The sequence below is a fragment of the Haliaeetus albicilla genome, chromosome 6, assembly GCF_947461875.1.
Source record: "Haliaeetus albicilla chromosome 6, bHalAlb1.1, whole genome shotgun sequence".
NCBI classification, from domain to species: Eukaryota; Metazoa; Chordata; class Aves; order Accipitriformes; family Accipitridae; genus Haliaeetus; species Haliaeetus albicilla.
Window position 1 is genome coordinate 9,753,147 of NC_091488.1, and position 14,413 is coordinate 9,767,559.

At 37.9% G+C, this 14,413-nt stretch overlaps 1 protein-coding gene across 21 annotated transcripts in view; it reads right to left on the bottom strand.

Annotated features, from left to right (window-relative positions):
• The window catches only part of CASK (calcium/calmodulin dependent serine protein kinase), a 242,662-nt gene that overhangs the window by 195,168 nt on the left and 33,081 nt on the right, over positions 1–14,413 (bottom strand). Inside the window, exon 1 of one of the 21 annotated variants that reach the window (XM_069784970.1) lies at positions 5,841–5,916. The exons of 19 other annotated variants lie outside the window; for them this stretch is intronic. In XM_069784970.1, the coding sequence (XP_069641071.1) occupies positions 5,841–5,884 (44 nt within the window). In that variant the 5' untranslated portion in view covers positions 5,885–5,916. Of the gene's footprint in view, positions 1–3,531; positions 3,643–5,840; positions 5,917–14,413 lie in introns of those variants that run through there. One more of the 21 variants, XM_069784978.1, reaches the window with a different exon arrangement.

A 14,413-nucleotide genomic window follows, 5' to 3' on the forward strand; every position in this document is an offset into this window, starting at 1 on the left:
AGAAATCTAAAACTCACATTGGAAATATGGAAAAAATATATCACATAGTCTAAAACAACCTACACTGCAAACAGAAAGGGATTTACAGTGTTGTATCTTTCTTGCACATTTGTTCTTGGGGAAAGCGTATGCTAATTTTCATGTACTAGACTGGTAAATTCTGGAGTGTTTAAAAATGTTTTGACAAAGTCCAGTGAAATAGTATGGCTTACACAGTTCTGACAAAGGCCCATGTTAAGAGCCATCCTCTTCTCTCAAACACCATTAAGAGTTAAACTATGATATATATTGATGTGACTTGGAAACACTAAGTCATACGATTGTGAGGCAGACATCTGGAAAAAAACAACAAAAAAACCCAGAAAAAAATATGAGACAATTGAAAAATTTTAACATATAATAAAAATTTGTTTCCCTTTGAAGAATTAATATAAGAAGTGACTAGGGAGTTAAATATGCTCTATCTCAAATTTATTTACTTCACCTAATTTATCTCTTGATTTTCCCTTTTTTTCCACAGAATTCACAAGGGGAACACTAAATTAACTTTAACATGCTGCTTTTGCAGCAATCTTCTAAAGATACTCTACCAAGAGATGCACCATGTAATCTATGGGCAGAAATACTGTTACACTCTTTTTCACATCTTCACTGTTACCAGACCTCAAGAGATCACATCTGGTTTTCTGTACTCTGACTTTTGTACATGTACTTAATTTTTTGCTATTTTATGGTTTGTGGGTTTTGGTGTTTTGTTTTGTTTTGTCTTGTTTTTTTCTAATTAATTCTGACTGACTCTCCACCTCTTCCCCCTGTAATCACACTAACCTGCATGTTAGATGATTTGGGAAAACAATATTTAAAATACTTAACCGTACTGTACCTGCCACAGATAATCCGCTATACATTCTGGAACACTACATTTGTAATTGCAAGCAATAATTAAAGTGTTTATTTCAGCTAATAATTTTGTACATTCAAATGTAAAAGTTAGAAATTGACCTTTGAACTGCTGAACGGCCAAATAAGAGACAACCAAAGACCCATTCCTGGACTCTAGGTCAAGCAACACTACCTGGCTCATATATGCTTTGTTCACAGCTAGCCAGCTCTACAGAAGGTTTTTTTTTGAAAGAGGCAGTGGGAGCAATCAAAAACTAAGCCATGGAGAGAGTTAACAACTATGCAATTTAAACATTGGATTTTATATTTGAGTTTATTTACTGGCTATTTTTTAGGATCACAGGTAAATGCCCTAAAGCATAATATATACAGTTGGACCATCTAGAGGGCAAGATGCCTGCAAGTTATATGAAATCTATTCACATTTACTGTAGCAATGTTAAAAAATAGATACATTAAGATAATTTCTTTTACTGGCTCACATTCTTACTGTTCGTTAATAATGCTACTATGTTAGTAACCAATACAGAAAGAATTTTCAAAAAAATTACACTTTAAAAGGTTAGTGGAATTTGTTTAGCTGTACTCTACAAAAGTTCATAGATGTTTTGGTCCCAGACATTGCTGCTCAAGTTACAGACTTAATCTGCTTTTTTTTTTCTTCCCAGTCCACATCAGGATCTGTAAGAATCTGCTACCAGCAGAGGAGCTGTTTCAACTAGGATGCAACTTAAATACATTCCGCAAAACCAACAAAATCAGCATACGACTCATTCTGTTCCTCAGCTTGAAAGGTCAGACCCCAAAGCAAAGGGCAAGCTACTGTAACCAGCGCTCAGAACAAAACCCAGTTATTGTATTGAATACTTGATCAGCTTTGAAATGCATAGGTATGTACAGTTAATACTAGTAACACAGTAATGTTCGAATGTTGGAAATTTAAACCACAGTTCTGTTTTGTTAATAAAATCAATACGGTAAGTTTGCTAGGTATAACATTTCTCAACTTATTCATAAGCACAAGTACCAGCAAGGCGCAGTTTTTATTAAAAACGACGCAACTCACTGAAAGGATTTGTTATAGTGAAAATATCAACACTAAGTTAACTGCAAACATCCTTGAGATACATTATATTTAGTTCTATGTATTTGGAAAAGACAATACAGAATTGTATTTGAACAAGGGGTAACTCAATTTACCCAAAGTATTTTAACTGCAGGAGTAAAGTAAGCCATAATCCAGAAATGGTAAAATCCACTAAACACCTGTATATCTGAATTATAGTCTTACTATTTATCTGAATGATAGCCTTACTGTTACCAATATTACAGAAATTAAGCAAATACTTCTAGCAATAGTGTAACATGCTTAGACCATAACAGCTATGAAAGAATAGTGTTTGTAGGAAGAAGTTAAGTTCTACTCGTACAGGTTTAAAAAAGGATTCAGACAATACTTCCTCTAATGAGTTCTGACAGTAGAATTTAATGTAACTCTAATCCCATAACAACATGCATTTTACTGATTGCATTCCAATTTTGTTAGAATATTTTTGCATGAACAAGCAGTTATTCTAACAATATTAAATTCCCCAAACACACACAAAGTGTAAGGCCAGAATACTTGTTCCAACTATTAAAATTCTAGGCAACCAATAGTTTTGTCTCAGAAACAGAATTAAGTAGCCCTCATTAAGTCTCAAAATTTCATAGACAGGAATGATTACCTCAAACGACACAAAGCAGGGCACTCTCTCCTCTGGTTCAGTTTTAACCATCTGTCAGTGACATGGACATGCTAGAAAAGCTACACACTGTTACAAAACAGAAGTTCAGATAACCATAGTCTGTGTATCTAAATAAGATGCTACTTTTAATGGCCACGACAAAATAAAGCCCCTTGCAGAGCAAAGTACTTTAATTTGAAACACATTTAAAACTAAATACATAGAACTAAGTTCTGCACATATTCCTTATGGTCACCATATTTTTAACTTAATGTTATTTCATTACTTTAACCACTGTAGAATGTCTGTACACACAGAACACAGCTCTTCAACACAAAATGCGTATGGGGGGGAGGGGCGGGGGGACACAGAGATGACAGACTGAATGTTGTCTGTGTTTGAGGGGTTTTGTTGTGGGGTTTGTTTGGTTTGGTTGTGGGGTTTTTTTTGCTTTGTTTTGGTTTTCTTGTGTGGGTTTTCTGTTTGATTGTTTTTAAACACTAACATTTAGGTCACAGTTCATGCACAGGAGTATTATAAAAAGCACTTTTAATCGTGCTTTTAGAAAAGCATTTCAGTGTTACTTTAAGATTTATTTTAGCTGTTGGAGAAGATGTATGGAGATCAGTTTATTATAATATACAGCAGTAGTACAGCAATTTTTACAGCATGCAATAAAGAAAGTTACCTGGGAAATGTAAAGGAATTCCACAGGCACTTTAATGATTGTTAACTGTTTGGTACATATTCGCATCTACTTTTATGCAGTATCTCAAATTATTCTTCAGTTTTGAACAGAAAGATTAACAGATCCGTAAGGAATATAACTAAAGCAGTTACAAGTAAAGTTATAAAAAAGAAAAATCCAGCGTTAAGAAAGTTGTCATTGTGTCTAACTTACATCATTGTGCTTGCAATCAAAAACAGTAGTACTGTTGTTTTATATTAAAGAATCACTGCTCACTGGTAGCTGAACTGAAAACTATTTCTTTTCTGTTTTCACTTAATTGAAAATGGTCTGGTCATTCATAAGTAGCATCTGCTCAGGCCACAACCTTGGCTTTAGAGAACCTTAAACAAAAGAAATGAAACCACTAAAATTACTGTTCAAGCACTGTGCTATAGAAGCATTACTGCATGCAGGATAAACTCACTTAAACAATGCCCATATTAATAAGTTACACCATTTCCAAAACAATAGAACCTGATTAATTATAATACTCATTTGCCTCTGCTAGTGATGCTCCTGTCATGAACACCTCTTACATGTGTATTTCGTACACAGATCACATTGATGAAATACATCAGTTCGGGGAAACATACAAAGCAAACACCACATAGTCCTATGTTTCTTGGACAAGTTCAAGCCTCACAAAATACCTAATATGGTTCAATTTTAAGTACACAGAGTTCCCAAGACAATGCAAGAAAGCAATGACAAACGTTAATTTTTCTCCATAATGTTCTAAGATGAACCTTCTGACAAATCTGTATTTGACATTTTTCAATGAGACTATTAGATACCCTATAAATTATGTTTACATGCATACAGAGTACATACTACAGAACACAACTCTGGAATACTGTGCATGGTGATATCAATGTAGAGCCAAGTCTGAGAAATTTGTGTCTTTTTTATTTCTCACTCGTCTTACAGTAAAAGAAAATTAAAGTTCTAGGTAAAATGCCCAAATAATATATTCTCTAATTATTAGTGAAACTAATTTCTTTATTTCACTCTGTATTTGCAAAAGCAGTACTTTTCAGGATTGAGAGGGGGAATGTGCTCATGAAATTAATTGTCTTTATGTACTGATGGTAAAAGTCTTTGCCACAATTATGTTACAAAACAGTTTTGTTATAGAATAATAGAATTTTTGATATCATGGCTGGCATTAAGACTATAGCCATCTCCTTAAACCCCAAACAAATTATGTTCAGAGGAAATGAATGCATGCATTAATAACACTCTTTGCACAAAGGAACACAGATAAAAAAAACAACTTTTCCCAAATTGTTATTTGCTGCCACACTATTTTTCAGCTCACAAACATAATGAGATACTATTAGTTTCCCAGCTGTTAGTTTCAGTAACCTTGTTTTAAAATTAAAGTTCTGTGTGGCTGGGTTGGAAATCAGAAACATGCCTAATGTCCAAAGCGGTCAATACTTCTAAGCAAGTGGCTACTACAACTAATTCAAGTATTAGGTACAAAAGCAATACCAGCTTATGGACAGCATATAACTGACAGGTTTCAATACTACTGGCAGTTAAACAGAAATCTTGGCACTGTTAAACAAGAAGCTGCTTCGTCTCTCATGAAACTCCTCCCTCCATTTGTCACTGTACTGTGCAGAAAATAAGACATGCTGCTTTGCATAAAACAATTACAGTGTACAGTATATCATCTCAAATAAATATCTTGGGGTTTTGTATTTACAGATAATGCATAATAAAGAACAATTTGGATGCACTTTAGCCACTTCTATATATGTATGTATACTCATTTTAAGTAGATTCAGAAATGAATCTAAATGTACATTCTTTAAAGACCTAATTATTCATCAAATGCCTACAAGATCATTTAAATGAGAGAAACAGCACCATGCTCTCCTGAAAAAGATTTTTAAATTCTATCTCTCGGTAAGAAAATTATTTCAATCTGATCCCCCATCACATTAATATTTCTCTAAAAAATTAAATTAGGTATCTATAACAGTCCAGGTGATCTGTGGTCTCCCATTCTAGCGTAGCAAATTTTGAGGACATTCTTTCCAATTATGTTATTTGTGCCCTAAATTGGGACACATGCTCAAGTATAATTTAACTAGGAGTAGGGTATTTTATATGTTTACTCTTCTGAGTAGCAAGTTTGGAGCAAGTGATCCTTTATGCTCTTTTACATATCAAATTTTTACTTATGGCTTTTTCAGCCACGGGGGAAATGATAAATTATATCAATTGTGATGTGTTAAGTGTGGTGTACTCAGAAAAAAACAGAATACTCCTTGGATATTTGACGATCAACTTATTCATCTAATTACTGAAGTAGCACAAGCATGCTGTTAACTCTTGAAGATTTCAGAAGAGCTAAAATCACTAGATGGATCCAGCCCCCTCCCTCTTTTCCCATGACTATAAATTTTACTTCTTTTCTTATTTACTTTCACCATTGAAAAAAGGTCCATTTAAAAAGTGAGCTTACTCACCAGGTGGGTCTCCCAGACATACACAGCTCTCGCTGTAAAGCCATACAGAAGCCTGTTAAGCGGCCTGCTGCCAAGGACTGGCTTTAGATCTATTTATAGCATAAACATGGTGAAGGCCAGATAAGTCTTATTAGCCTATTTAGCAGCTATTTGAAGATTTGTTTATTTCAGATGCAATAACTTAAAAATAACTGCATAAGCTTCAGTTTCTTCAGAACATTTTAAAGCTTAAGCAACACCCTATAAAGTTTGTTACCAACACTACTCTTGAAAGCACTTCACACCTTTAATAACTACAGAGTATGTTACATTAAAGGATGTAATGAATTCAAAAAAACTGAACAATCACAGCAAACAAGCCATTCATTACATCACTTTCAAGTAAAAGCCTGTATATGGATACTAAATCAGCAAGACAAATTCAAGAACTAATACCTTTTTGTAACTGGATTTAAATAAGCTAATTTCGGTCTTTGGCACTGGGTCTCAGTAACAGGAGAGAGGATTAAAATCACAGACCCACGTGGCTAAAACAGACGAGTACACATTACTGCTGCACAGATGCCATTGCAGACAGAAAGATGTAACTCAGAAAAAGAAGAGAGGAATGTGATGAAAAGATTAAAAAACAAAAAAAAGAATCTGAACTCAGTGTGTGCAATGGGGTGAAAAGGAAGATACTTGAGGAGCATGCCAAAAAAAAAGCAAAGAAAGCTCTATTAGAATCACTTATGGCCACATTAGTGTAAATCAAAGTCTTAAGAAAAAACTTCCTCTCAGGAAACACAAATTGATTCACAATTAAGAAAGAAAAGAAAAAAAAGAAAAAAAACCCCAACAAGTAAAGAACAAGCACAACTGGCAACTATTTATGAACTGCAAGCAGTTGGGCATATTTTGTTACAGGAAATAAAACAATTGATGATGACCCAACTTTACTATGTCTCACTTTCAATGTGAGGTGTACCTTAGTATAACATCCCACTGATTTACATTTCTGTTTAAATTCCACTATCACTTTAAGAGGAGGGAAGGGGAAATCAACTTCACAATTAAACAAAATTAAATAATAGTTTTAAGTTAAGCTCATTGTTTTCCAGTCCTGTGCAGAAGGATATTCACTTCTGGTTTAGTAAAGGTGGTCCAATGACCTAGTCAAATGTCTACATTAATTTAGCGGAGACTGAAGCGGAAAAAAGAACTACCTTGTACCCAGGTGTTTCACCTACTGTTATTATCTCCTTTCTCTACAGAAGTCCACATAGAAAACCTATGAGGAACATGCATGTACATTCATGTTTCTCTGACAGATGCAGTGAAAGACTACCTTTAAAAAACATTCCAATTCTTGCTTCTGTTTACAATGCAAAATGAGAGGAGGCTGTGAAGCCACAAAAACTTTAACAATAATTAGGTTTACTAGCACATAACTCCATGCAAACCTTGTCCATGCTCACAGCTTCAATTATAACAAACGTTAACTGGACTGTGGTGTTCAGAAGGGGGAAAATATCAGGATCCTTCTTAGCTGTAGCTCTATTGTCTTACACCCTTTTAAAGAATGATTTATTTCAGTTCTGTTACTAGCTTTACAGAGCTAAACACAATAGCACCACACTGTGGGAGAAAGCATCGTCATACATGCATAGTGAATGAGGCAGCAATTAGGAATTGAGGCATCATAAGAAATGTTTCCAAATGTTTTGTTAGTTGTGTATGCCCCTCAGGTTTAGAAGGATATGAGGTCTGGAATGCTGTCTAGTAACTTTCAGTACTAAATGAAAGATCCAACTTAAGGTGACAAACTTAAAGGTATATTACAGCCAGATTTTCAACATATTTCTGATCACAGCAAACTGGAGCATGTAGAACCGTGCATCCCATTCCTACTATTTTTATAAACTGTGAGATTTTGAATACAGTATCAGAGGCCATTCCACTCTCAGAAACATCAAAAGCAGCTGCCACATGCAAACCTGGGTTGGATCCAATTAAAACCTCAAGCCTTCAGCCTATGCTGAGAAACTTGCCACAGAGCTTATAAAAACCACGAGATGTACCATCTATTTCTCTAAATCATGTACACAGAATCAAGAGTGGTTGAGGCTAAACGGAACCTCTGGAGGTCATCTGGTCCATGCCCCTGCTCAAGCAGGGCCACCTAGAGTAAGCTGCCGAGGACCATCGGCTTTTAAATATCTCCAAGGATGGAGACTCCACAACCTCTCTGGGCAACCTGTGCCAGTGCTTGGCCATTCTCAGAATAAAAAAAAAAACAACTGTTTCCTGATGTTCAGACAGAGCCTCCTGTGTTTCAGTTTGCGCCCGTTGCCTTTCTCACCTCCCTCCACCTCCTGGTAACACTCCTCCTTAGGCAGCCAAGGATACCATCAGCCCTTCTTTGTGGCAAGGGCACATTGCTGCCTCATGTTCAACTTGGTGTCCACCAGGACCCCCACAGGGCCTTTTCTGCAAAAGTCCTTTCCAGTTGGTCAGCTCCCAGCATGTACTGGTACATGGTGTTGTTTCTCCTCACCTGCAGGACCTTGCACACTTCCCCTTGTTGAAGTTCATGAGGTTCCTGTCAGCCTGTTTCTCCAGCCTGTCAAGGACTCTCTGGCTGGCAGCATGACCCTTTGGTTTATCAGCCACTCCTCCCAGTTTGGTGTCATCTACAACTTTGCTGAGGGTTCCCTCTGCCCCATCAGCCAGGTCATTAATGCAGCTCACTGTCTGCTCATCCAATCCATACTCCATCTTCTTTATGAGATCTTATGGGAGACAATGTCAAAGGACTTCCTGAAGTCTAGGTAGACAATATCTAGAATGAGTGGCGTTCCTCAGGGGTTGGTATTGGGACCGGTGCTGTTTAACATCTTTGTTGGTGACATGGACATTTGAGTGCACCCTCAGCAAATTTGCCAACAACATCAAGCTGTGTGGTGCAGTTGACATGCTGGGGGGAAGGGATGCCATCCAGAGGGACCCTGACAGGCTTGAGAGGTAGGCCCACATGAACCTCACGAAGTTCAACAAGGCCAAGTGCAAGGTCCTACACGTGGGTCAGGGCAATCCCAAGCACAAATACAGGCCAGGCGGATTGAGAGCAGCCCTGAGGAGGACATAGGGGTGGTGGCTGACGAGAAGCTCAACATGACCCAGCAATGTGTGTTTGCAGGCCAGAAAGCCAACCATATCCTAGGCTGCATCAAAAGAAGCATGACCAGCAGGTCAAGGGAGGTGACTCTCCCCCTCTTCTCCACTCTCCCCACCTGGAGTACTGCATTCAGCTCTTGGGACACCAGCATAAGAAGGACATGGACCTATTGCAGCGAGTCCAGAGAAGGGCCACGAAGATGATCAGAGGGCTGGAGCACCTCTCCTCTGAGGACAGGCTGAGAGAGTTGGGGTTGTTCAGCCTAGAGAAGAGAAGGCTCCAGGGAGACCTTATAGCAGCCTTCCAGTACCTAAAGGGGGCTGACAAGAAAGCCAGAGAGGGACTTCTTGGAAGGGCATGTAGTGATAGGACAAGGGGTAATGGCTTTAAACTGAAAGAGGGTAGATTTAGATTAGATGCAAGGAAGAAGTTCTTTACTGTGTGGGTGGTGAGGCGCTGGAACAGGTTGCCCAGGGAGGCTCTGGATGCCCCATTCCTGAAGTGTTCAAGGCCAGGTTGGATGGGGCTTTGAGCAACCCGGTCTAGTGGAAGGTGTCCCTGCCCCTGGCAGGGGGGTTGGAACTAGATGATCTTTAAGGTCCCTTCTAATCCAAACCATTCTATAATTCTATGAATATCCCTTGCTATCCCTTCATCTACCTTGATCTTTTTTCATAGAAAAAAAAAAGATGGAGATGTACCAACTGCAAGTAGGGACCAAAGGAAAAAAAAAAAAAAAAGAGAAAAATCTAGCATCCGATTAAATTTCAAACATTTGGCCTATGAGGACAAGCTGAGGAAAATGAGCTTGTATAGCCTAGAGAAGAGAAAGCATAACAGGGTACGTAGCAGTAGTCTTTCAACACCTAAGAGGTTGTCAAGAAGATAGAGCCAAGCTCTTTGCTGATGTATACAGTGGAAGAATGTGCCACAACAGTCATAAAGAGAAACAGTGAAGGTTCCACCTGCATATAAGAAAAACATTTTTCCCTAGTAAAATAACTGAACACTGGAACAGGCTGCCTATGGAAATTATGGCTCTCTATCCTTTTCTAGACCCAACTGGACAAAGCCTTGAGCAATCTGCTTCAAGCGGATTGGACTGAAGACCTCTCAAGGGCCCTTTAATCTGAAAGATTCTATGAAATCAATTTTACTTTATGTTTGCAGTGGCCTAACAGCACACCCATAGTGAGCATAGACAGCATAACTCATTCATTCCCAAAACCTCATTCACTTATCTGAGTCTTCAGGGGGTTTTGTTTGTTTTGCCAAAGGAACAATGCAACACAGATCTTATTTATCCATCCTGCTGCCTCTGGACTGATGGGTCACCATATGGGAAAGAAAACTGCCACAGCAACAAAGTCTTAAAGTGATATTCTTCATTTTCTCACCCATAAATCTTCAGACATTCAAACAGGCCAGCAGCAAGAGAGTTTGTACTGCATTCATACTATGTAATACATTAAGCATCTCCAGTCTCATTAGTCTGAGGCAGAGAGTTGACAACCACCTGCTTCTTTCCAGCAGCATAAAAGACAGAAAAAATCCGTGGGGAGGAGGGACAGAGCACCATTTCCTATTGTTAACTGAATATAAACAACTGTCTGATTGACACAAAACCCCATCCTCTGACTGCATCTATACACGGGAATCTTCTTTTTCAGTGACAGATAAGATGATCACACAATTCTATAGAGACGCAGCAAGCTGAGTGGCATCGCAATATCTTGCATGTTTTTAAGAAGGAAATGTAAAAATTACAATGCTTGATTTCTGCTAAACCAGTATACCAAAATACTCTATGAGCAAAGGCTAAATTTTTTATTGTATCTATACAGAAGGTTCTTTTACACAAAAGCAGCACTTAAGTAGAAGGTAATTTCCAGGTTTATATTTGTAAAATGGGTATTTCAACATGGCAACATCCTTCCAGGAATGTTTAATCAAGTGCTCTTTCTTTGTAACGTGCCAACAACAGCAGCGCTGCAAGCTGAATTCTATCTGTTGGTAACCTTGTACAATCCTGCCCTTACTCAAGGAGACTATGATATAGGAAATCATTGCCAGTTTAACAACCGTATGCTGACTTCTATGCAACTCATTCAAGTCTAGACAGTAGATTTAAGCCACTCTGGTTACAGTATTCACACTGCACATCACAGGAAAGGTGGAAAGAGTCACACTTACTAATTAGTCCTGGCTAATTTTAAGTTTGCAATACTAACAGGTTTTGTTTCTTTCTTTCTTTTTTTTCTTAAACCAATGACTTATATGCATCATGTGGAAAAGTTAACAAAGAACAAAATACAAAGAATCTCAAGAAGCAGAGAAACTTAACTCTTTCAGAAGAAAGACAATAGAAGTACCAGTATGTAGCTACAAGAAATCCACAGGACTCAGAATCATAATGTTAACATGGAATACCTTGAGTGCTTTGCTTTAGGAGACTAAAAAAACCCCACAATGCCCTCCCCCACCCCACCCACTCATACCCTGCCCACCCCACCCCCGCAAAAAACCCCACCAAAACCCCAAACCAACTGAACAAAATATCTGCTGTGACCTCAAGATTTAGAAAAAGTCTGACTATCAAAAGGTAAAAAGTCTTCCATTTTCTGTGTTGTCTGAAAATAATAGGTCTGTCAACTGGGAGTGAGTCACCAAATTTTGTCCAGAAAACGTCTTCAAGCTAGGTTGTACCAACAGATAAACACATTAATAATATTTTTAATATATTAAAAATCTGCATAACCTTAGCATAATGTTATGGAGTTTGTATTAAAAAAAACCTAAATAACTTTTAGTAAATTGTGAATTTATATCTATTTACAAGACAGCTGCAGTAAGATGCATGCATACAGGATCAGAGAATCCAAGCTGGCACAGAGCTGTCAAACCTAGTTATAACCAACTGTTGTTTCCTCTGTCAGAGTTGAAGCATGCTTTCATCCCTCACCTTGTCTGTTCGTGCAATTGTTCCCTAACCTGCTTTAGTCTGAATGAGCTAGGTTAGAAACATATAATATTTGAAACATTTAAATTAACACAGTTCATTTAAAATTAAAGGAGCTGTGCCATAAGCACTAGGCAGAAGGGGGGAGGAAGAGCAAGAATGAAGATTAAGGAGTACTTTAATCAGTTAAAATATAGGATTAAGAAACAGGGAAAATATAACTTGAGATGGCCGACAGAAGTCAACTGTTACCTCCCATGATTATCCCCTGTGATTCATCTCAGTACAGTTTCTGAAGTCAACATTTTTGTTCATAGCTTACTTTAACATACTAATAACCTCTACTCCGTTCATGCCGCGAAACGGCACACAAAGAAATAAATCATTGCAATTGAAAAACATTCTACTTAAAAGCCACTGAATATTGGAGGAAGAATTGATGGCAATAACCTTGTCAAACATTCCATCCCTACTCACGAATCAATCTTTACACCCTTCTGCCTGTTCTGCTTTGCTAAAGTAGTCTCTGTCATGTCTGATTATCACCTCACTAATCCTAATCTTGCCTTCCATGATTCTCATCTCACTTCCATTCCTCTTCCCCTAGACCTTCTCAGGCACCAGCTGCTGCTTTTCCACAACCTTTAGCTCAGCTGGCATGTTTTTCCTCTCACCTTTACAAACATTCTGTTATTAACCTGTAAATTAATTTCTACTTGCTGCTCCTTTTCCCTCCCTCAAGCCATTTTCTCTGTCCTTGCAGGCTGGCAATCACAATCTTCCTCCTCTGGTTGGTTATTCAATTTCATTTTTCAAACACAGTTCCTTATTCCTTCCTTCCTATCAACCTACTCTACTCATCCTTTTCCCTCCCTCTTTCTCCCACATTCACTCCTGGTAGGAATCTTTCCCTCAGCAGCTTCCAATTCCAACTTCTGTTTCCCCCTTTCTCATCCTGCAGCAACTGCAAATGCACCCCTGAGCAGAACTGGGCTGGAACATGCTCCACTTAAAAAAACAAGCCTCCAGAATCCACTTGGCCAGGACTTCAATGACTCCTGCTCCCTCCCCTTCAGGAACAACAACAACAAAAAAGGCATAACACTGAGAAGTTAAGCATTTATTTTAAACTAGGATTTAGTTTTTAAACAAAATATATACATTTTCAGAGATTGCTATAGCAGCCCTAAAATTTGAAGTCCTTCACTTACCAAACACACATAAATAACGAATCAGTTGTATATTTAAGACTTGCTATGAGAACTCTTAGAATTATTCTTTTTCTGATGTATTAGCCTTATATGTACCAATGACTGCTTTTTCATACTTTTCCCATAAAATGTTATAATACTGTAATTCTTAATGAGAAAATGAGAGCATTTTACACTTTAAATTACCTTGTATTCTCTAGAACCTATTCGCTTGTTCTTTTCTACAGTCTTAATTTCTTTATATTTATCCTCTTTACAGAAGTTTTATATGTTGAACCTAGAATGCAACTCTAGCCTATTTCATAGAATTCTAAGAACTTAAGAAGTCCATTTAAATATTGACATCTATTCTATATATTCCTTTTCCTAAGAGTTCTTCTGAAGTTGTTAAAGCTGTCTTTGAGACCATTAATGAAATTCTTCAATTTTTACCTTTACTACTTTCATTATGATATACCTTATGTCTTTTTATATGAGCTAGAAATAGTGTCTTCTATTATTGCATATAAGATGGTTCACCTGAAAAACTGATTAAACCAGTCTGACTCTCCAAAGGAAAAAAAAAAAACCACCAAACCAAAAACCAGCATTCATGAGCTGAACTGTACACAAAGAGCCAGAAGGAGCAGATCATATTTTTATGGATATACTGAAATCCTAGATGGCTCTAACACTTCTCCTGCTCCAAAGGCTTAAGTACTCTTCATTCCAGCAGCATTGAACAAGACGCATAAACAGCATTAGAAGCTCCAACCTGTACAGTGTAGTTCCCTTCACAGGCAAGAATACAATCTAAATTCCCCACTACCTGTAGCCCTGTAACAGTGTATTCTTGCGTACAGTCACCCAGCTAGAACACCTGTAGAGCTCCACATCTAAGTCTGACTTCTAACATAGTAGTAGGGGCACTCGGTCAAACTCAGGTCTCCAACAGCCAGGGCTGGTGCACTAACCATGCACTGGACAAAAAGAATTTGCTTCTTACTCTCCCTCCCCATCCCCCTTCCCCCCAGTTTTCATCAAAAGTAACCATGCTTGATGAGCTCCGCACCGAGTTCAAGATATTCTAAAACAGCCAGACTTGACCTGAGAAAGCTTATGTCAAAATATTCAGAGTTTGAGGAGAAGTTTTGCACTGTTTCCTTCACTGCTGCAACATAACAGAGCTCAAACCTATCCTAAGCAACTACCTCAGCAGATCAGATTTGAGCATGAGTTTGTAGACTTTGCTGAAGCACACTGCTAA